Consider the following 22,048-nt stretch of genomic DNA (forward strand, 5'->3'; position numbering starts at 1 on the left):
GTTGTAAGGACACATGTTGGGTATTTGTAAAGGTTTGTTGAAAAATGGCAACCACAATCTCAGAAAGTTTAGGATTTGCATCGGGCCGGGAGGCAGTCTGAAAAGAATCCACCTGTGATTACCTAGGTGACTTTGGGGAACTGGCAAGCGGAGTCTGCACCTCTGTGAAATGGAAAAATGCCCGCCTCATAGGATTTCTGGGAGGATTTAGTATGAGATACATATGATCGCGTGGTTCTGCCGGACCGGAGGGCCCCTCCCCCATGAGACCCTAAGGCCCACTCGCTCTGCAGCTCGGGTCCCCACCCCAAGAGGCGGCGGGCAGGACAAGGAGTGCCCCAAGCCGCGCGTGCCGGGAGCGCGCCCCCGACCGTCGGGGGGCCGAGGGCGGGGCAGGGGCCGCGGGCGACCGACACCCAGGGTGGGGAGCAGCGCTCCGCCCCATCTCCCCACTTTGGGGGACAACCCCCCTCGCTCACTCCCGCCTCCGCCCCTGAATCACGGGGGGGGCGGGGCCGTGACCCATTCATGCCGGGAATCGGATCCAGATGTTCCCGCGGCGCGTGCAGCTGCATCCTTGCCTTTTTTGGCAAAAAACGTGCGGCCCCGAGCGGATCCCGGGCCGCCTCCGCTAATCCTCGGGAAGAGGGGGAAGGGGGCTGAGGGTCTGGGCCCAGACTGGGAATCCGCACCGGGTGCTCAGCGGGATTTGGGAAGGGCTGCCAGTGGAGGGGGGCGGTTTGTACTGGATGGGGAACCCACTGCCAACTCCGCTCCCGTCCGGGACCTCCCCCAAGCCCCCTCCCTTCCCCACTCGGAGGAAAAAGTCCTTCGCCAGCAGAGGGGAGGTTGGCGGAGCCCGAGATGGACAGTAGCAGCGGCGGGATCCCCGTTCTCCGGAGGTTTCCCATCCCAGCAGCTTCCTCCTCTGCCCTGCACGGAGGAGGTCTGGAAAAGCCTCAGAGCCGCCCTGTCTGCCAGGGAACCTTCCTCCCCCCCCTCCCCCCGCCCCCCGCCAAACCCAGACAAACACACAGAGGCCTTCGCTTCCTCACACTGCTTTATTGCAGAATCTGGAAGGGCGGGGTGAGCCAGTCCCACCCCCTCTGCCCATCTTCGGGCAGAATGGAGCTCAAATGAAAGGAGAAAACACTCGACAGATACCGGATGGGCAAAACCCTGTGCTCTAGGACCCCTTTAAAGTGTGAACGCCTGTTTTGCTGTCCAGAGAGCCCCAGCCCCGAGGCTAGATTGGGATGACGGTGGGGAGGGTCAACCTGAATACAGCCCACTTTTGAGGACTTCTCAGGCACCCACAGAGGACCTAAGCTCTCAGGAAAGAAGTCTAGATCAAAGGGGGCCTGGGCCCCAGAGTCCAGGTTTAGACGGCTGGGTCTAGAGCCCTGATTTGGGGAGAGGGCTTGGGATCTGGGAACCCAGACTGTAGGGGGAGTCTAGGTTGGCAGAGGGGATTTGAATCATGGAGGCTCCATAAGAGCCCAGGTTTGGGAGCCCTGGGTCAGGGAGTACCGGTTTAGGATGTGGGAGCAGGGAGGCTGAATCCTGGAGCCCAGGAGGAGCCCCAATTTGGGGGTGGGGGGTGGGGCTGGGTCCCAAAGGTGGTTTGGAAAAGGAGCCTTAGTCCTGGAGCCCTGGTTTGGGAGGCCCTGGGCCCAGGAGTCCTGGCTCAGGGCCCTGCCTGGCTGCAGCCCTGGCACAGTACTTGGTCTCCATCCGGCACGAAGCCTTGACCCACCAGGGAGGTGGAGCAGCGGGCACAGGAGAAGCAGCTGTGGTGCCAGTGGCGGTCTTCAAAGGACACATACTTGCCTCCACCGAGTCCTGGGGGGAGGCCGGAGGTTAGCTCTGCAGATCCGGAGCGCGGTCCTGTCCCTCAGCCTCACCCAATACCAGATCCCATTCCCTTGCTTGCACCCTACCCGCTCTGTCCTTTGACCTCTGTCCCACCTGTGATGGGGCGCTTGCAGCTGCTGCACTTGGGTGCAAAGAGTTCTCCAAAACAGGCCACGCAGTATGGATCGTCGTCCCGGGAGGTGAACTGTTGCCCTGCCAGGGGCGTCTGGCACCCTGTGCAGACCAGGCATTCTCGATGCCAGGGCTGGTCACGGTATGTCACGCCACCCTGTGTCAGCGTCTACGGGGGCAGCATCTGTCAGTGGGAGGGAGTGGCGGTTCCCACCCCACAACAGAGCCTGGCTCACCCCCACCCCACTGGCCCAGCCCCCACCTTGCTGCAGCGGGCGCAGCGAGGCGCAAACTTGTTCTCATAGCAGGGCACGCAGTAGTGAGCACCCTTGTCGGGCACAAAGGAACGGGAGCCCAGCGGCTGCTCACAGCCACTGCACAGGAAGCAGTGCTCGTGCCACGTCTGGCCTCCATATTCCAGCTTCCGGGACCCTGTGGGGAACAGGGGTCCCACTCAGAGGCTGTGTCCTAAGCTCCTGAGTGCCACCCTCTGCTACCTTCCCGCGGAGGGTCCCCGCTGTTCCCACAGCCTAAGCAGGGTGGCATCCATGCACATGCAGCAGGACCCTGGCCCCATATACGGCACATGCTACCCTCCCCCGAACACTGCACACGCTCCCTGGGCACATGCTAGGCTCCCAGAAACTAGACACGAGGAGTTAGCATAAGCGAAGTCCCCATGTGTACCAGATACGACTGTCTCAGCATACGCCAGGCCTCCGTGTCACAGGCATGATGACTCGGTACACGCTAAGCCCTTATATGCCAGACATGATGGTTTGAGCACACCACAACGATCCTACATATACTAGCCAAGCAAGTCTTTGCCCACACAGAATTCTAATGCCCCGGACGTGATCGATCCAGTACACGCTAAGCCTTGACATGTCCTAACAATGTCATTCTCCACACGTCCTCAAGCCTCACGTAACTATGAGGCATGCGGGTCACCACACACGTGAAGCCCTCTGCTTATCTGCTTCTGCACACACCAAGCCCCAATGCACCGAGCACGATGGTCTCCTTGCACTTCTCGCTTCTGCGTGTACCACACGTGCAGGCGCTCATACGTGCTAAGCGCCCCGGCGTGTACCAAGCCTGTCCGTCTGCCCACACACGGTCAACTCACAGGCGCGTAGCAGGCCTGCTGGTGCGGCACACGCCAAACCCTCAGGAATGTACCAAGCTTGTCCGTTCTTGTACATGCTCCGCTTTCGTGTGTACAGCTGGGTGTGCCAGTCCCCGTGCATGCTAATCTCCCGGGAGCACACGGGCACGACCCATCCTGTATACACTGAATTTCCAGAAAGATGCTGTGTGTGCAGGTGTTAAGCACAGTCAGCCTCCACATACGCACCATACATGCACCAGTCCCTTGTGTGTGCAAGAACCCTACCCAGATGCAGGCACCCGGTCCCACACACGGCAAGCCCTCCTGGGGGACGTACCAGGCATGACGGGCTCCCCGCAGGCGGAGCACTGCGACGAGAAGGCGCTGCAGTAGCAGTCATTGCAGAGCAGCTCCCCGTCCTGGCAAGTGAAGGGCTCATCGGCCAGTGAGCGCTGGCAGCGGCAGCAGCGGAAGCAGCCCTCGTGGAAGTGGCGGTCTTCGTAGAACAGCTCCTGCGGGGCGTGTGGCAAGGGACACTGGCACCTTTGCCCCCTCCGCCAGCCTCCACCCACTCCTTGCCCTGTCAGGTCCAGTCCTTACCCGTGAGTCATGCCCGATAAGCTGCTGGCACTCAGCACACGTGTTAGCGAAGGTATTGTCATAGCAGGGCACGCAGTAGGGGCCGTCGTCCGTCTGGATGTATTTGCGGCCATACAGGGACTCGCTGCATTTTGCACAGTCAAAGGACTCGCTCATGGTGGCTATGAGTGTGCCCTGCCAGGGGCAAAAGGTGGGGCGTGGGTCACCCAGAGGGGCTGTGACTCAGCCCCTTGTAAAAGCCTTTTGCAAGAGACCAGGCATAAGAAATGCCAGGTCAGAACAGGTGGTGATGAGGAAGGGCTGCTTCTGGAAACCGAGGAGTCTGGCACATTTGTTCTCTTTCTTTTTTGTTTTTAACGTTTATTTTTTTGAGGGAGAGAAAGCGTGCAGGTGTGCACGCACGCGCGCATGAGCAGGGGAGGGGCACAGAGAGGGAGACACAAAATCCAAAGCAGGCTCCAGGCTGAACTGTCAGCACAGAACCCGACGTGGGGCTCGAACCCATGAACTGCGAGATCATGACCTGAGTCAAAGTCTGATGTTCAACCAACTGAGCCACGCAGGCGTCCCTCTTTTTTTTTTTTTTTTTTAACCAATTAATTAATTATTTGAGAAAGAGAGAGAGGGAGAGAGAGAGCACGCACAGGATTGGGGGTGGGGGGAGAAGGGCAGAGGGATATAGATAATCTCAAGCAGGTTCCACACTCAGCGAGGAGCCAGATGCGGGGCTCGATCCCATGATCCCGTGATCAGGGATCAAAATAAAGAATAGGACACTCAACTACCCAGGCACCCCCTGCATGTTTATTTCTGCATTTAATGGGGGTTCGGGGCGGGGAGAGGAGGGAGAGAAGGGGTCAGGAAAAAAAATCAGGAAGCAGAAGTTGTTTTCTTATCTGGGCCCTGGCAGATCTGGGGGGAGGGGGCTTTTCCTGGGTCAGTGACTCATTTCCTGCCCCAGCCTGAGTGTAGCTTCCACTGTTCCTACTGTCCCTGAGGGGACAACAGCAGGGGCAGGGAGCCACCCCACTCTATATCCCATATAAACAGCACCCCCACCCTCTCTTGACTCCCAGGAAGGAGCCCTAGCGACATGGAAAAAGGAACCTCTAGCCAGAGCTCTCGAGTGAGGAGCATAGGGACATGAATGGGGTGTGTAGAAGGATGTTGGGTCGCGAATGGCGGAGGTGGAAGTCACCTCGGGCCTCCCTCCTGCAGAATCAGCCCAAGCAAGGGCTTGAGAGGCTCAGCCTAGGTTTAAGCAGGAAGGAAGTCCTGCAAGCTGGACACAGCCAAGCTTCCCCAGCTGGACCCTCTGCCCTCACCCCACCTCCGGTCCCTGCGGGGTCTCTGGTCACACCAGCCTGGGCAGCCTTGGCCTGCAACATATGCAGCAGCTGTGGCAGCGCAGATGGCCAGATGTCAGGTTTGACCAACAACAGGGGAGAGAAGAAGGAATGGAGATGCCAGGGGAGGGAGAGGTAAACTGAAGATGGAGGTTATGCAGCGTGCCCCCTGCCATCTCCGAGGGGGCATCCGCTCCTGGAAGTTCCTTCCATCCCCTGGGGTCATTACTTCCCACCCCCTGCCTCTGGGAGAAACAGCCTCTCCCCAGCTTTTCTGGTTTCTAAGGGTTTGGGGCAGGGGGAGTGGAGGGTGAGAGTGGGAGCCACAGGAGACACTTTCTCCCCAATCAGGCCCCCCTCTCGGGTGGGGAGTCAGGCAGGGGGGAGCCCTGAGAGCTGCTGCTGCAGACACCCAGCCCCCACCAAACCTCAGACACTTTCCATTTTCTCAGGAACAAAGCATGTTTGTGGGATGAGGTCATACACACAGCTGCCTCTGGAACAGGAGCATGGGGAGTGTGTGGGGGGGGGTAGGGAAGTGGGGTTCTCAGTCCCTTCTGCTGCCCCTGACTCGTCTCGAGCCCCAGATTCGGAGCTCCCCACCCTCAGCCTCCTCCATCATGAAGTCTGCTCTCTAAGGGCTTGGATCCTAGGGTGGGTGGAGAGGAACTACCAGGACTCAGAGGAAGGGGATGTTCCCACAGCTTCAGAGGAGCCCAGGGAGGACAAAGGAACCCACCAAACCCACTACCCCCTCCCCCCAGTCACCCCAGTAACTGGCAGTCCCCAGAGCCTGCCCAGGCTCAAGTGGAGGGAAAGACCTCTTCTCAGCCACCCCCAGTGGGAAATTCTGGCCAAGAAGCACTGCTCTGGCTTGGAGTTCAGACTCCAGGCGCCAGCAAATGCCCCAAGCCTGGAGGGCCTGGCTCTTGAAGGGATGGTTTGTGAACTCAAAACTGCCCTTCTGTACAATGGGGGGGGAGGGGGGGGCACAAAGTTCGTACCCAGGGCCAGGCCATGAGGCCTCCAGGGGCTGGGGTCTTCAGAGAGGTGACTCCTGGGGCAGAGTTGTGCTGTAGGGTAGAGCGTAGCCCTCTTTCTCAGTCTGCTCCCTACCAGTCGGGCCTGGGTTTCCTCTGGCCCAACATCTGAGTGTCGTCTGGGCTGTCAGCCACTAGGCAGCAGGGGGCCACACAGGTGGAGTGTGGCTACGGTATGTCCAGGGGTGCCCTGGGTCTTTTCCTTCCTTCCTGGCTTGGCCCACAGCAGCCATCACCTTCCCGGGCCCAGGCTAGCTCTGGGGCCATCCCCTGGGATGCAGTCACCACTCTGAGACAGGGGCACCCCAAATAGGGTATGAGCATGGCTTCTGTTTTCTTCCCAGAATTCCCTAGTCCCTAGTCCGTCCAGCTGGGCTTTAATGAGGACAGTGAAGGGCACTATCAAGGCCCACCTGTCCCTGCCCATCCCCCTTCCTCCCCATCTCCCTCCCACTTTCCCTGGCAGGGCTAAGGGAGCTTAGCCCTTAGGAAGAGAGCCAATCTTATTTTCCTTCATGGCTAGTGTGTGTGTGTGTGTGTGTGTGTGTGTGTGTGTGTGCACGCACGTGTGCACACTCGAGCACAGGGTAGACTGCTCAGTCTGCCAGATGGTTCTCAGCCCTTGCTCCCACCAATATGCACATGCACACACACACACACACACACACACACACACACACACACACACTTCACTCCTATACCTGACCCAGACACACACGTCTGGCACCTCCCAGAGCTCAGAATGGCTGTGGCATGTAGTGATAGAGGCCCAAATGTGGCATGTGGATCTGAATCCTGACTTGTTGTTCACTTACTATTTGGGTGATCTTGGGCAAGTCACTGAAGCTCCTGGGCCTGTTTTCTTATCTAAGACTACCTCCTACTCCTGGGGTTGTCGTTAGGCTTAAATGTTGGTGCTTGGAAAGCACCTGGCAAAAAGTGAATAGTCGGTAAATGGTAGCCATCGGTGTTTTTATTATTAGCCCCCTCACTCACACTGGGGTCAGTCAAGTTTCTGAGCCAGGCCTGGGTCAGGGAGCTGGCCTGGGTTTTGATCTGGACATTCCCAGGGTAAACCCAGGGAGAGAACAAAGAGGGACACCCCCCCCCCCAACTTCCAGTTCTGCTGGGGGAAGCAAAGAGGCCCAGGTTATGGGGCTGGCTGAGGAGGTCAGTGGGGCCAGCCTGATCCCAGTGAGCGTAACTCTGAGACCCCTCACACAGGTACGCAGGTGTTCACACAAAGTGTGGCCTCTCACAAAGTGCAACCCCAGCCACCATTTCACTGGATCTCACAAAAGGCAGGCAGGCTAGGGTACCATCCCCATCTTACAGTTGAGTATAGAAACCGGCGACAAGCCAGGCCCAAGGTCACTCAGGTCTCAGAGAGGTCAGGTTCCCTGCTTTCCAGCCTGGAGCCCTTTCCTGTTTGTCTCTCTAAAAATGCTGCAGTGGTGGTAAAGAGGGTGGTCAACATTAAGAGCAGGGACACAGGAGATACTTGGTGACATCACTAGCACAGGAGCCTGACTCTTCTTCCCAGCTGCTAACCCCGCGATTGGAAGACAACCAGAAGCCCTTCCAACTACCCATGCCAACCCCTCAACTCTCCCCCGCCCCCACCTCTACCCTATACTGTCCAGGAGGACCCTGGCGAGGCCCCGCAGCTGTGAGTCAGGATCAGCTCAGACACCTCCCCCCGCCAAGTCCCAGGAACTGACAGGAGATTTAAGGGGAGAAACCTAACTCTCCTCACCCCCCACATCCTGCTATCAGGCACCAACCCCAAACTCTCCCTTCTCCCCTCCCCCCCATGGGGCCTGGGAGTCAGAGCAGTTTAGGGGAAGTGGGGGGGGGGGTGGGAAGCAGGATCCAGCAGCTGCTCTGGGGACGGGAGAGGAACAGTTCATTCACCCCGGATCCCCCAGGGCTGAAGCAGTGCGTCCAAGATTTGAGTTTAAAAATAAGTTGGGGCTGTCTTGGTGTATGCCTGGGGCTCCTTTTTGATCTCAGTCTGTCTCAGGTCCTCTGCCTTACAGGGGCTTGGCTGGCCCAGAGTTTCTGTTTCTCCACATCCTTGCTTCCCAGTCTTTTCAGGCCTGAGTCTCTCCAGGTCTGACCCAAGCTGTCAGTGCACCTCCGTCAGAGCCAGCTCTGCCCCACTCAGCATGTCTGTGTCTCTGCACACCTCAGCTGTCTTTATGTTTTGGGTGGGCTAGTCATCTTGCAAGGGCCCGGCTCTGCGGATTTCTACCTCCATACACCCAAGTCTTGGTATCTGAGGGTCTCCTAGGGGTCCCCACCCCACCCCTTCTCTCTCTCTTAACATCTCTGTTCCTGAGTGACTCTGTCTCCAGTTTCTGGACTTCTCCATAGGCCTCACAGAGGCTGATCTACCACAAGGCTAAAGAAGCTTAGGCTTCAAGGGCCCCTTACTTGTCCAGGACCCTGCAAGGCCCTGGGAAGGGCGCTACAGCGTGTTCACTGGGATCACTGTATGCTTCTCTTTCAAATGCTCCGTTCCACAAAACCTGGGTCCCTCCCTATGCCTCCGGTCGGCTCTCGGTGACTCTACGCCCAAGTCTCTGTCCCTGCTTCGGGCATCCCTGAGCCTCCCCCTATCTAAGCCTATCGCTCGTATCCCTGTCTCGCTCTCGCTCCACCGGCCTTTCTGGGAGCCTCAGTTTCTCGAACCCTCTCGGTCCCTCGCTCGACTCTGGCTTCTCCGTTTCAAACTTGGCCCCCTCCCCCCGCCAAGTCTCGAAGCAGCCCCCGCCCGGCCGCCGGGCGGCCGGGATCCGTGCGATCCGGGGGGCGCCCTCCGGGGCTCAGCGCCCCCGCGCCTCCCGCTCCAAGCGCGTCCCCAGGTTATCGCGGCCGGACCCGGGCGGGGGGCGGGGGCCGGGGCCCAGAGCGGGGATTCGGCGCCGGGCACGGCGGTGAGCTCACCTCGAAGCGGGCGGCGGGAGCGGGGAAGCCGGGCCGCGCGTCCCTCGGCGGCGGCTCGTACCTGCGGGCCGGGCCGAGCGGGGGCCGAGCGCGCCGCCGGTGAGGGTGCCGGCTGCACACGGACTGTGTGGGCGAGTGGGAGCTCGGCCCCAACCCCTCCCCGAGGAAGTGCGCGCGGGGCCCGCCCCGCCCGGACCCCGCCTCCGGCCGCCCCTGCCCGCAGAGTGCGGACCCCGCCCCGGCCCCGCATCCCGCAGGCTAGGGGCCAGACCCCGCCCACACCTCCTCTTTGGGCCCGATCCCGCCCCAGGGCCCCTCGGCCCGCCCAGTCTAACCTGGCTCTCCCTACCTCCCCGGGCCGCCAGGACCCCGCCCCCGTCCCCTCCCTGCTTTCTCTGTCCTCTCTCCCAGCCTCCCCCACGCCTCCCACCAGCAGCCAGCGGGAGACGGCTATACTCGGTCTCAGGCGAGGGGTACGGGACCCAGCCGAACAAGGTCCACTGGGGGACCAAGAGTCCACATGCCATCTTCATGTCCCCCCCTCCCCCCCCCCCAGCTTACCCCCAGGGGTCACACGTAGCCCGAGTTTGTAAAAGAGGACTTCAGCCCGGGAACCAAGGTGTTCTCAGGAAACAAGGAGTGAAGAGAGGACCCCCAACCCTGGTCAGAGCCTGGACCTTCAAAGGGCTTGATTTCACAACTCTGGGGGGCAAAAACAGAAGTCACCACCTCCTCACCTCCAGCTGTACCCTGGGACAGACGAGCTCGGCCTTGGGTTCCACAAGGCCCAGGAATAGTTTTGCCCTTTGAGGCCCAGGGGAGACCCTAGTCCTTGGCCCCACGATTTTTGGGTTTCTCAAGGAGGGGTGTGAGGAGTGTGCAGGGATGGGGCACTGCAGGCGGCAGTGTGGAGGGAAGTGGAGGGAACCAGCCAGTGTGGAGGGAAGTGGAGGGAACTGTAGAGGTGGGGAGGAGGACTCCCCACCTCTACAGTTTCCAATCCTCTGGCTTCCTCCCTGTGCCTGGGAGGGAGGACTGGCGGCTGCCAGGGACACAAGGCCCCTCCAGGTCCTTGAGGCCACCCCCCCTGGGATCCTCAGGCTTGTCACTAGGCATAAATAGCCTCGATCTGGTAGGATGGGGGAGGGAGGAGGAGGTTCTGCTGTGCTGTTTGGAAAACAAGAGACAACAAACCAACCCTAGAAATAACCTCAGCCTCTAGAGTAAGAGATGCCCACAGAGGCTCTCCCATCCCCCAGGCTGGATCCAGCCAAGCTTTCAGAGCACAGACTCATTCCCTCCCAGGCTGGGGCTCCTGAGTACCTTCCTCTCCCATCTCTGAATCATATGCCTGCCTTCCTGGGTACCAAGTCACCCCTGAGGCCAGGTTTCCTTCCAAAATTAAACCAATTGTTTGTGTATTATTGTGCCTGATGCCTAGACTGTAAGTTGCATGAGGGCAGGGACAGGTTTCTTCTTATTCACTCCTGTATTGCCCGTACCTGCTCCAAGGTCTGGCACATAATTAATACCTGATGAATGAAGGAATGGCAGATGCTGCTTCAGTTTCAAATCTCCTCCACCCCAGTTTGGATCACAGGTACCTGCTATCTGGAGTCCAGAGGGTGAACAGCCAGCCCATGGGTGCGCCCTTTCTCTGGGTTTTGTCTTGAAGATGTGGAAGACTCCTGGCCCTGGGGAGGGCAGGGAAGATTGCCAGGTTGGAGAGATGACAAGAAGGGGTCTGCTCTGGGGTGAGGGGAAGCAAAGATGAGTAGCCTTCAGAGAGGGAGGGGTTATGACTAAGGAAGGTGTTGGATCAAAGGTAGAGTTGGGGGTCTCTGGTATTTACTTGTGGCTTGAATCTCTGCTGAACAGCCTTTATAAGAGCCAGTAATTCCTGAGATCTTTGCACCGATCTCTGCCTAAGCACTTTGCATATATTAGTGTAATTGATTTTCCAACAACGGTATGCAATATATATTTTTAAATATATTTTTAAATATTTATTCTTGAGAGAGAGAGAGAGACAGACAGAGAGAGAGAGAGAGAGAGAGAGAGAGAGAGAGAGAGGCAGAATCTGAAGCAGGCTCCAGGCTTTGAACTGTCAACACAGAGCCCGACATGGGGCCTGAACTCACGAACTGCAAGATCATGACTGAGCCTACGTCAGGGGTTCAGCTGACTGAGCCACCCAGGTGCCGCATGAAATATGTATTCTTATACCCATTTTAAGGATGAGAAGATGGAGGTACAGAGAGAGTGAGTTAACTTGCCAAGGGCAACACAGCTACTAACGGCAAAGCCTGGATTCATATCCAGTCAAATGTCAAAGCTCCTTATGCCAAAAGAGCTTAACTGTCAGGCCTGAAGCCTCTTAAGTCATTCAACCGTATTAAGCCTCAGTCTGCTCATCTGTGAAGAGTAGTGGACTCCCCTGTCTCACAGCATTCTTGTGAGTCTTGAAGGAAGGTACACAGTAGGTATTGAAGAGGTGGGACTCCCGCCCTGCCCAACATATTCCTTCTCATGGTCAGTTGTTAAGTTTCTGCTGCTGGGGCCAGGAATCTGGAAGCCAGAGAAAATTAGATTTCTGACTTGGCTCAGCCTGGGGGAGGGATGCTGGTGTAGGGCAGGGGCTTTGTCCTTTCCCCTCCCCATTTCTAGCTCCTGAGTGGGCTCACATTTCTGTTGGTCCAGGAGGACAACGTGCCCCAGGAAGGTCTAGGGATCAGCCACATGGACTCCTTGTTCCCGTTTCCCATCAGTCCACCCCCCACCCTCCCTGTAGGGAACAGGTGTATTTGAGCAGAGGCTGGAAGCAGAGCCTGATGGCTGTATGACTAGCCTTGGGTGAGTGGGAGCTGGTTGTCTCTTCACCCACCAAGGAGGCCCCCACCCACCCTTTCTTATCTTGTGGTGGAAGGGGGCTTGTTCAGGGTCTCCCAGCCGTCTTTCACCTTGGAAGTGTTTTTAAGACAAGGCGACAGCCTGACAACTGACAACTGACAGGTTTCTCATGGTTTCCTCTGGGTGCTGAATCACTCCTTGATGCTTGTGATCACAAGCCCTCCTTCCCCCAGTGAGAAAACTTCCTTCCTTCTCTGGGCGTATTGCCTGCTCTTACCCATTGGGCTGCCTGGAGCCCCTGCCAGACCTCATGGCTTAGCAGACAGCGTCTTTTAGATTGCCCAGAAACAGTCTTCTCATGCCCCCAAACCTGGTGATGCTCTGTGGGTGCAGAGGGTGAAATGAATATGTGTGTGTGGGGTGGGGGGGGGGAGTGGGTAGAGGGAGAGCTAACATGTTAAATACTGACTATATGCAGGGCACCATGCTAAGTGCTAGTCGTTGCCTCCTTGGGTTCTCACAAAAGCCACAGGAGTTGGTTAGATTATTATCGCTATTTGATAGAGTAGGACACGGGGCTCAGAGAATTTGACGATGTGGCCCTAAATTCAAGCTGATAGGTTGTGGGTGTGCAATTCAATTCCAGGGCTGATTCTTGGGCCCACTTAATTGAGCTGAGACTGGGAAGGTGGGCTAAATCATGAAGGACCTTGTGTTTCAATGGTTAAGTCACAAATGAGGTGGAGGTTTCGTTAACATATGTGCCTGCGTTGGGCAAGGCTTGGACGGACAGGCAGGGAAAAACTTGTCACGTGGCCAATCTCAGCTACTTTCAGCTTTGTCGTACCCACCCGTCTACTAGACTCGCGCTTCCTGGGACTGAGGAGAGGATTTCCTCAGAGTGCCTCAGCTGGAGGAGTGAGCTCTGTCATGACAAATGGGTGCTATTATAGGACTCGCTGAGGGTTAGCTTCGTGTAGTGGAAAAGAAACCAAATGCCTCTGAAGAGCTCTGCTGTGCCCAACCCTCTCTCTATCCTTATGGGTAGGTTTAGTAACAATAGTAGTAACAACAACAACATCCATTGCTCCGATTGACTGTGAGGTTTTTTTTTTTAATGTTTATTTTTTTCAGAGAGGGGGGAGGGGCAGAGAGAGAGAGAGAGAGAGAGAGAGAGAGAGACAGAATCGGAAGCAGGCTCCAGGCTCTCAGGGCAGAGCCAGACATGGGGCTCGAACCCACGAACCGTGAGATCATGACCGGAGCCGAAGTTGGACGCCTAACCGCCTGAGCCACCCAGGCGTCCCGACTGTGAACCTGTTAAGAGGTGAACGCGGCAGCAAACACCTTAGACAATACCATTTCATTTCATCCTTGCAACAATTCTGTAGGTAATAGTATTATTACCACCATTTTACAGATGGGGAGACAGAGGTTAAATGAAGCTAATTTTGTCTTGGCTGGTGGCTGTTAGCATCAGATCACACCTGTATGGTTTATGGTCCTAATCATTACATTGTGCTGCCTCTGATACCCGTCCTGTCAGCCAGCTGCCATGCCCCAGAGGGTGTGAGGGACTCCAACTTTACAACTACTGTAAGGGATAGAACTCCTTCATTCAACTGTGAGTCTCTTGACGGCCCTGTGAAGCGAGCGGTGCACGCTATTATTATCCTTGTTTTATGGACGAAGAAAAATGATGCTCATTAAAGTCAAGAGACCTGTCAAAAGTCACAGCTGCTGGTAAGTGGCAGAGCCAAACCTGGTTTTAAGGTCTCCTGTCCCTAGAACGCTCTTTCTATACACGTTAAAATTCACACGGTTCCTGCCTCTAAACACACCGTGTAAATAGGGCAAGTGGAGCAGAGCTGTTTGGTGACTGCACATGCGCACACTCCAAGCACGGCTCAGCCCCAGGGCAGTGCCAGCCACGTGTTCCCAGGTGACCACGCGGAGCGGAGCGCGAAAACGAGAGATCTGGGTACATGTGCACAAGCTCTGGCGAATGAGAACTTAGTCTTGCAGGGTCACGAGACTAGACCTAGGAAACTACACTTCCCAGAAGCAGCTCGCGCTGGACGCCTTTGCTAGATGACGTAGTTCCGGGAAGGCACGGGTCGGATAGGCTGCGGGGAGGAAGTGGGCGGTTCTAAGCGGCTGGCGCCCTGGCCTACTTCCGGTAGGATCGGGGTACTAGGCGGCTGAGGCGGTGCGGGGCTGGCGTTGTCTCCTGAGCTTTTCGAGGCGTGAGTAGCGATGGCAGCGGCTTTTCGGAAGGCGGCTAAGTCCCGGCAGCGAGAACACCGAGAGCGAAGCCAGGTAGGACCGCACAGGTCCCACGAGCGCTGGGCCGTGGCCCTGTGTGCCTCCCTCACCCCTTTCTCCTCCTCACCTGCGGGACCAAGTCCCTTTGGTGCGTCGCTGGGGCACGTAAATAAATGCAAATATATGCTAATGATGCCGGCGTGCCTGGGGCGGAGCCTCGAAGCCTGGGGAGGGGAGGGGGGTCGTCGTTCCCGTTCCCTGCCTTACTCCCGACCGGTTCTTTGGGTATAGTCAAAGCTGTCTTGCGGAATTTCAGTGCGGAGGTAGTTGGGTGAGACGCCGTGTGTAAAATGCTTGACCTGGGAGGAAGGTGAGGCCAAAGCGCATACCGGCTGGAACTGGAACCCCCATCTAAGGGTGCAGAGCCCTGCCCACTGCGTAGGGGGGGCGGGGGTCAGTAACCCAAGAGATCGGTGCTGATAATGTAACACCGACAGGCGTGGGCTTAGCGCAGAATCTTATGAAGGTCCGCCGTATACGCTTTTTATGTCTCAGGCCATAATGTTTTCCATCCCCATTGTACAGGTGAACAAACTGAGGCCCAGAGAGCAGAAGTGACTTGCCGAGTCCTAAACCCCAAATTCAGGTGGATAAACAGTTGTAGGACTTCTGTGGAGGGTGTGTCTGTGTTGGGGAGGTTGAGTAGAAACTAGTTTAATATATGCAGAACCAGCGCATCCATTTCACTGTGCTTAAAAACCACATATACAACCTAGTTATCTGGTCCAACTTCATTTTGCAGGTGGGGAAGAGAGGGAGAAAGATGTGTCCAAAGTTGTGTTGCTCACTGATGGGGGGAACTAAGGCCTCCTAACCAGAGTCAGTCTTCCTCCTTAATAGCATTTATCAGATATTTATTGTGCACTTACTGTGTGCTCAGTCGTGTGCTAGGAGCAGTAGTGCAATTTGCCACCTAATTGTGGTACCTGTTTGAACCTATCTGTGGGCCTATCTAAAAGTAATGATAGGGGCGCCTGGGTGGCTCAGTCCTTGAGCGTGACTCTTGACTTCTGCTCAGGTCATGATCCCAGGGTCATGAGATTGAGCTGGGCTCTGCCCTGACAGAGTGGAGCCTGCTTGGGATTCTCTCTTCCCCTCCTCTCTCTGCTCCACCCCACTTGCTTGCTTGCTCGCTCAAAATAAATTAAAAAAAAAAAAAAAAAAAGTAACGATAGCAGTGTTTGTTGTGGGCCAGAGCCAAAAGTACAGAATGCTTTACTCGTTATCTCATTTAACTGTTGACACCGTGTGGAGGTAGGTACCGTTATTTTCTCATATTTGCAGATGGGGAAACCGAAGACTCAGATAGGTTAAGTAATTTGCCTAAAGACATACAGCTGTAGTTGGCAACTGGCAAAGCCAGAAATCAGACCAGGAATCCAGAGGCCACTAAAAGATGAATAAAGAGGCACCTGTAAAAGGGGAGCCTGGGTGGCTCAGTCGGATGGGTCTCCGACCTCAGCTCAGGTCATGATCTCATGGTTCCTGAGTTCGAGCCCCGCTTCTGGCTCTGTGCTGGCAGCTCAGAGCCTGGCGCTTGCTTTAGTTTCTGTGTCTCCCTCTATCTGCCCTCCCCCGTTCACACTCCATGTTTCTCTCTCTCTCTCTCTCTCTCAAAAATAAATATATATATATATATATATATATATATATATATATATATATATATAAAGAGGCACCTGTATAAGAGATAGCACAGGAACACTGCCAAATGAGGAATTTGAATGGGAAAAGTAGAGATGATGCGGGAGCTTCCTGGTGAAACTTGCTGAACTTTGAAGGAAATGATAATAGCTGTCACTTTTTGAGCATTGATTGTATGTTAGGTACAGCCCAACATGCCGTACAAGGATGATCTCATTTAAATCTACAGGGTGTCTATGAGGTGGATGTTATCCATATTTTCCATATGAGGACTCTGATGCTTAAAGAGGTTGAATAGTGTATCCAAAATATCAGTTGTAAGTAGTTGTTTTGGATTAACAGAGAAAGGGAGGGGCAGGAGAGAATCCCAAGCAAGCCGGACGCAGGGCTCAAACTTGTGGAGCTGGAACTCAGGAACCGTGGGACCATGACCTGAGCCGAAACCAAGAGTCGGACACTTAATTGACTGAGCCACCGGCACTCCAGAAGACGGAGGGCTTCTAAGGCTGGACATAAGCATGACACGGTCATGTTTGAGTAGGAATAGAGGATCTTTGTGGGAGAGGTAAGAAGAAGGCCATGCTGGAAAGATGGGTAAACATGTTGACCAGGGTACTCTATGTCTGGGTAAAGCTTGGACTTTATGCCATAGGTTCTTCACTGAGGTGGTGGCCCAGCTACTGAAGATGTTTTGTATGGAGGGAGTAGGTATAATTAGGTGAGCTACTTCAGATGCAATGGCCAGTCTTCTTCTATAACTCAGATCCCTTTGAATTAGCGTTTTTGTAATTTTTGGGTAGATAGCCAGTATCTATGATTCCTGGATTGTAGAGTATTTCTGTTTTGAATTTTTTTTTTTTTTTTTAGTTTTAGAGCGAGTGAGAGCATGCGTGGGAGAGAGGGACAGCAAGAGAGGGAGAGAGAGAATCTTAAGCAGGCTTCATGCTCAGTGTGAAGCTGGACACAGGGGCTCAGTCCCATGATCTGAGCTGAAGGCAAGAATCGGATGCTCCACTGACTGAGCCACCCAGGCCACTCTCTAGTTTAAAAAAAAATTTTTTTTCCTTTTTTTTTTTACATTTATTTATTTTTGAGAAACAGTGAGACAAAGCATGAGCAGGGGAGTGGCAGAGAGAGGAGACACAGAATCTGAAGCAGGCTCCAAGCAAGTGGTCATCACAGAGCCAGATGAGGGGCTTGAATGCACAAACTGTGAGATCATGACCTGAGTTGACCTGAGGTCAGTCGGACGCTCAACCGACTGAGCCACCTAGGTGCCCGGGCCACCCTCTGGTTTTAATTTTTGAGGAACCTCCATACTGTTTTCCACAGTGGCTGCATCCATTTTCATTCCCACCAATAGTGCATGAGGGTTCCTTCTTCTTCACATCCTCGCCAACACCTGTTTCTTGTGTTTGTTGTGTTTTTGATTTCAGTTTGGCTGTTATTTTAATTATTGAATTATTTGTTGCATCATTTCAAGGATAAAAATTGAGAAAGGTAACTTAAAAATGTCATCTGCTAGTATTATACAAGTTTAAACTTGTGTGTAGTATTGTGTTAGAAGTGTATGTACCTTCTTGGGGAGCCTGGGTGGCTCAGTCGGTTAAGCGTCCGACTTCAGCTCAGGTCACGATCTCACGGTCCGTGAGTTCGAGCCCCGCATCGGGCTCTGGGCTGATGGCTCGGAGCCTGCTTCCGATTCTGTATCTCCCTCTCTCTCTGCCCCTCCCCGTTCATGCTCTGTCTCTGTCTCAAAAATAAATAAAAAAACGTTAAAAAAAAAAAAAAAAGAAGTGTATGTACCTTCTCAAAAATTGAGATTATTCAGAGCAGGAGAAGATGCGGTCTCTTGTGGGAAAGAGCACAGACTCTGGCCTGACACAGAGTGGGTTCTGGTTCTAGCTTTGCCAGTTATTCTGTGTTCTTGGGCAAGTCATTCTCTAAACTTTATTCCCCTTTTGGAAAATTGGGATAACAATCATATGTTTTATCTACTTCTCCTGTTTGTTGTGGGGATTAAGAGATTGTGTGTAATGAGCACAGCAGATTGCTTTGTAACAGAGTACGTGCTTAATAAATGTGGCCTGTTATGATGATGTGGGCAGAAACATCTAGCACAGATACTGACATATATTAATTGCTCAACAAATAGCTTGTAGAAAGATAATACCAAGATATAATCCTTGTGCCTTCCATGCTATCCAAGTTCTGTGTCAGAAGGGTATTCTGTGTCACGCTCGGTTTTCTCTCTTAACTTCTTACCAAAGGAATAATGATAACAGTAAACATGTGGTGGGTACTTGCCTTGTGCCAGGCCAGGTGCCAGCACTGCCCCCTTACAGAGGCTCATTTAATCCTAATGATAACCAGGGGAAGCAGGTATTGTTATTCTCGTTTTAAAGTTAGGAAACAGCAGCTCAGAGAAGTGAAGTGACTTGCATAAGGTCACAGGTTGTTAAGAGGTAACGCTTGGATTTGAACCCAGTTCTTGGACTCTAAATTTAGAGCCCTTACCACAGTTGCCTCCCTGTTATTATATTTTCCCTTCATAGTATTTTTTAAACCCTTGGATTAAGGCTGTAGTAATTTTAGTACAGCTGGCAACTGCTTGCTTAGTGCCGAGTCATTGTTGCCTCTCTCTGTCCTTAATAGGCCAGGAAACCTACTATGGCAGTGCTTATGACCTCTCTGGCGTCCGTATAGTACCTCTCATCCTTGGGCAGAGCCCAGTGGGGGAGGGAAGGGAACAGGGTAGCAAGTTGGCTCCAAGGACATGGATTTACTGAGCACTCCAGAGACTCTTGTTCTTGTGAGGTGTCATGTTGATTTGGGCATGTGTTTGCTGGGGGAACTAAGCACTTTCTTTTTTTTCCCTTTTGTCTTCTAGCCTGGCTTTCGAAAACATCTGGGCCTGCTGGAAAAAAAGAAAGATTACAAACTTCGCGCAGAGTGAGTTCGGTTTCCCGGTAGAGGTGCTGCCAAGAAGGTTGACCACTTCCCTGCACGGCAGCTGGATTGCCCAAGTGTCTGACGGGGGATAATTTCCTGCCATTGATAAAATGGCCAGAACGCTGGCAACCCGTCAGATACTTGTTTGTGACCCTAAACTTCTCTCTTTGTTTGGGCAGAGCGTTATTTATTTAACTACAGTTGCACTGCGAATTTTTTCTAATTCTGTTGTTCCAGATAGTTTGCTCATAGTGGCTTTGATTTGCCCCTGCCTTGGTGTTTGAGCCAAAAGCAGAATCTCTTTTTTTCTCTCCCTTCTCTTGAAATGCAAGATAGAATCTAAAATTCCAGTTGTTGAGTCTCTTACATCACCCCGTGTGTGGTGTGGAATGAAGAGATGTGAAAGATGGATTCATAAGACTGAGCGTGGGTGATAATGAATTCTGAAAACATTTCATAAAACAATTACCTCTATTTTTCTTCTTTGGCACTTTATTTGGAGAATAAATTATAATTATTTGTTAACTATGCATGTCAGCTGAGGTCCTTTTGTGCTCCTGGTACAGATGGTGATGGATTAAGTGGATTGCTCTGGGTCCCAGCGTTAAGGCTAATAATGATAACTGAGTGCTATTATTGGATTAGGTAGTGTTTTGGGAGACTTGCAATATTTACACTTATTTATTCCTCCCAACAATCTTCTGGGATACTGTTCTCATCATACCCATTCTACAGATTAAATTAAGATGCAGATTGGTTAGCTAAATTATCCAGGATTACTTAGCTAGAAGTGGTGGAGTTAAGGTTTTAATCCAGATAGTCTGGGTTCAGAGTCCACGATTCTAGTCAGTATGCTATTCTGTGCTGTGTAGTTTTGGAACCTTATTTGGTCAGTTGGTGCCCAAGCTTGCATCAGAACCCTTTCTTTTTTTTAAACGTTTATTTTTGAAGGGGAGAGAGACAGAGCGTGAGTGGGGGAGGGGCAGAAAGACAGGGAGACACAGTATCTGAAGCAGGCTGCAGGCTCTGAGCCATCAGCACAGAGCCCTATGCGGGGCTCAAACCCACGAGCTGTGAGATCATGACCTAGGCCGAAGTCAGACGCTTTACCGACTGAGCCACCCGGGCGCCCTGATCAGAACCCTTTCTAATGAGCTTTAATATGTGCTTTCTTTGGTGTTTCCCTCTAAAGATGTAAAAAGCGCTAAAACATGTGAGATGGGGACAGTTTCAGGTGAATTTTGGGATAAGAGAGTAGCCTACAGTGACGGGATCTCAACATTAGTGACAGTGGAGCCTGGATCAAATCTAGTCATTGCTCTGGCTTTTTTGAGTTTCATTTTGTTTGAACTTTAGATGCTTGTAAAGTGTGCTCTTGTGGGTTTTTTTGTTTGTGCTTTTTTGTTTTTGGATTTTTTTTGTTATGAACTTCACTTAAACTGCCTTTTAGTGACTACCGGAAAAAGCAAGAGTACCTCAGAGCTCTCCGGAAGAAGGCTCTTGAAAAAAATCCAGATGAATTCTACTATAAAATGACTCGGGTTAAACTCCAGGTGGGTACCTAATGGATCAGTTGGTATTCTGAGCTCCAACTCAATAAAGAAAATAAGATGGGGGAAGAGATGGAGAGGAAGGAGCCTTGGCCTTTATTTAGCCCTTCTCCACTTGGTCCAAATGCTCTTGGTCAGTATCCAAGGCAAACTGTCCCTTCATGAACAGCATGCGTTTCTACTCCTGAATCTGAGTTGTCTTATGACTGGAGCTCTTCTTTTTTTTCCTTAATTTTTTTTTTAATGTTAATTTTTGAGAGAGAGAGTGCAAGTGGGGGTGGGGGACAGAGAGGGAGAGAGAGAGAGAGAGACAGAATCCGAAGCAGGCTCTAGTCTCTGAGCTGTCAGCACAGAGCCCGACGCAGGGCTTGAACTCACAAACCGTGAGATCATGACCTGAGCCGAAGTCAGACTTAACTGACTGAGCCACCCAGCCACCTCTGCCTGGAGCTGTTCTAAGAGTGGATGATGAGGTGCTAAATTGAACATGCATCTAGGGGCTTAGTACATTGGACTGCTGTTGCAGATGGCATTCAGTTGTCTTTGTTCCAGTCATAAGCTATGCTGACAGCTTATCAGTGATTTTAATCTAAGAGGGACTGTATCTTTTAAATCTGGATTTTAGGATGGAGTTCACGTTATTAAGGAGACTAAGGAAGAAGTAACTCCAGAACAGCTGAAACTGATGAAAACCCAGGATGTCAAATACATAGAAATGAAAAGGGTTGCAGAAGCTAAGGTAACAACTGAAGCCCTTTGTTCTGTTGTATTTTTGTTAAGGAAAGAAATGCAGATTCAGTGACTTCAAATTATAAGTTGATTTCTTCTTGAAGTACTTGTGTGTGGTATAATGATTTAGAAGTGTAGTCATTATGGTAGAGTGGAAAGAGTTCAGATTTGGAAATGAGACAGACTTAGGTTTGAATTCTGGCTCTGCCATTTATTAGCCCCATGATTATGGACAAATTAACATCCTTGAGAGATTGGTTCCTCATTTCTATTTCATGGGATTGTTGTAAGGATTAAATGAGTTTTGTGGGATGTGTAGCCCAGTCACTTAACTGTGGTTGGTGCTTGATGGATGTTTAGCCGTTCTTTAAAAGAATGAAGCACATTTTTTTGCTTGCTCGTGATAATGATGTGAAATGGTTTACACTTTTGACATTCATCTCTGATACCCTGGAAGAACCCAGTGTAAAATGAGATCCTGTTCTGTATTCTAGAAAATTGAAAGACTGAAATCAGAGCTCCATCTGCTGGATTTCCAGGGGAAGCAACAGAATAAGCATGTGTTTTTTTTTGACACCAAAAAGGAAGGTATGAAATGTTTGAGGGTTTCTGGGATAGTCTAGCATGTTGGTGTATGTTTGGTGTTAGTGCCTTAAGAATTGTCTTGACTTTCAGTTGAACAGTTTGATATTGCCACTCACCTGCGAACAGCCCCGGAACTTGTTGACAGAGTCTTTAATAGACCCACAATAGAGACCTTGCAGAAGGAGAAAGTGAAGGGGGTTTCCCAGCAGACTCGACTTAAGGTAATTTTTCTCCGTTGTTTTCAGGTCTGAGCTTAGGAGAATCTAGGATCCACATCCGGGCCCCCCCCCCCCGCCCCTAGTATCACAAACTGCAAGTGGAATGTGGAATAAGTTCAAAGAGAGAAGGGTGGGTGGGTTGAGGGGGGGGGAGGGGGGGGGG

The 22,048-nt window shown here is 52.7% G+C and overlaps 2 protein-coding genes across 2 annotated transcripts in view; one reads left to right on the forward strand and one right to left on the reverse strand.

The window, feature by feature from the left end:
- Nucleotides 1-1,042: 1,042 nt before the first annotated feature.
- On the reverse strand, nt 1,043-9,187 carry FHL3 (four and a half LIM domains 3). The gene is made up of 6 exons (XM_040469695.1): nt 9,033-9,187; nt 3,698-3,871; nt 3,435-3,609; nt 2,249-2,418; nt 1,969-2,155; nt 1,043-1,842 (listed from the first exon to the last, which is right to left on the reverse strand). Exons 2-6 carry the CDS (start codon nt 3,851-3,853, stop codon nt 1,688-1,690), a joined length of 843 nt encoding a protein of 280 aa, XP_040325629.1. The 5' UTR covers nt 3,854-3,871; nt 9,033-9,187; the 3' UTR covers nt 1,043-1,687.
- A 4,853-nt stretch (nt 9,188-14,040) lies between these two features.
- UTP11 (UTP11 small subunit processome component) overlaps nt 14,041-22,048 on the forward strand; it is an 11,552-nt gene continuing 3,544 nt past the window's right edge. Inside the window, exons 1-6 of the mRNA XM_040469696.1 lie at nt 14,041-14,201; nt 18,742-18,803; nt 20,254-20,356; nt 20,979-21,092; nt 21,577-21,670; nt 21,758-21,888. Of these exons, the coding sequence (XP_040325630.1) occupies nt 14,139-14,201; nt 18,742-18,803; nt 20,254-20,356; nt 20,979-21,092; nt 21,577-21,670; nt 21,758-21,888 (567 nt within the window). The 5' untranslated portion in view covers nt 14,041-14,138. The remainder of the gene's footprint in view (nt 14,202-18,741; nt 18,804-20,253; nt 20,357-20,978; nt 21,093-21,576; nt 21,671-21,757; nt 21,889-22,048) is intronic.

The sequence above is a fragment of the Herpailurus yagouaroundi genome, unplaced genomic scaffold (genome assembly GCF_014898765.1).
Source record: "Herpailurus yagouaroundi ecotype Mexico unplaced genomic scaffold, PumYag 77, whole genome shotgun sequence".
In the NCBI taxonomy this organism is placed as follows: Eukaryota; Metazoa; Chordata; class Mammalia; order Carnivora; family Felidae; genus Herpailurus; species Herpailurus yagouaroundi.

What these genes read in the sequence shown, in the direction of transcription:
- FHL3 (XM_040469695.1), bottom strand. Translation starts at nt 3,853, where the DNA reads ATGAGCGAGTCCTTTGACTGTGCAAAATGCAGCGAGTCCCTGTATGGC. An exon ending in TTATCGGGCATGACTCACGG is followed by an intron (nt 3,610 to 3,697) that starts GTAAGGACTGGA and finishes CACGCCCCGCAG; the next exon opens with GAGCTGTTCTACGAAGACCG. An exon ending in CTGCAAGCGCCCCATCACAG is followed by an intron (nt 1,843 to 1,968) that starts GTGGGACAGAGG and finishes GCCTCCCCCCAG; the next exon opens with GACTCGGTGGAGGCAAGTAT.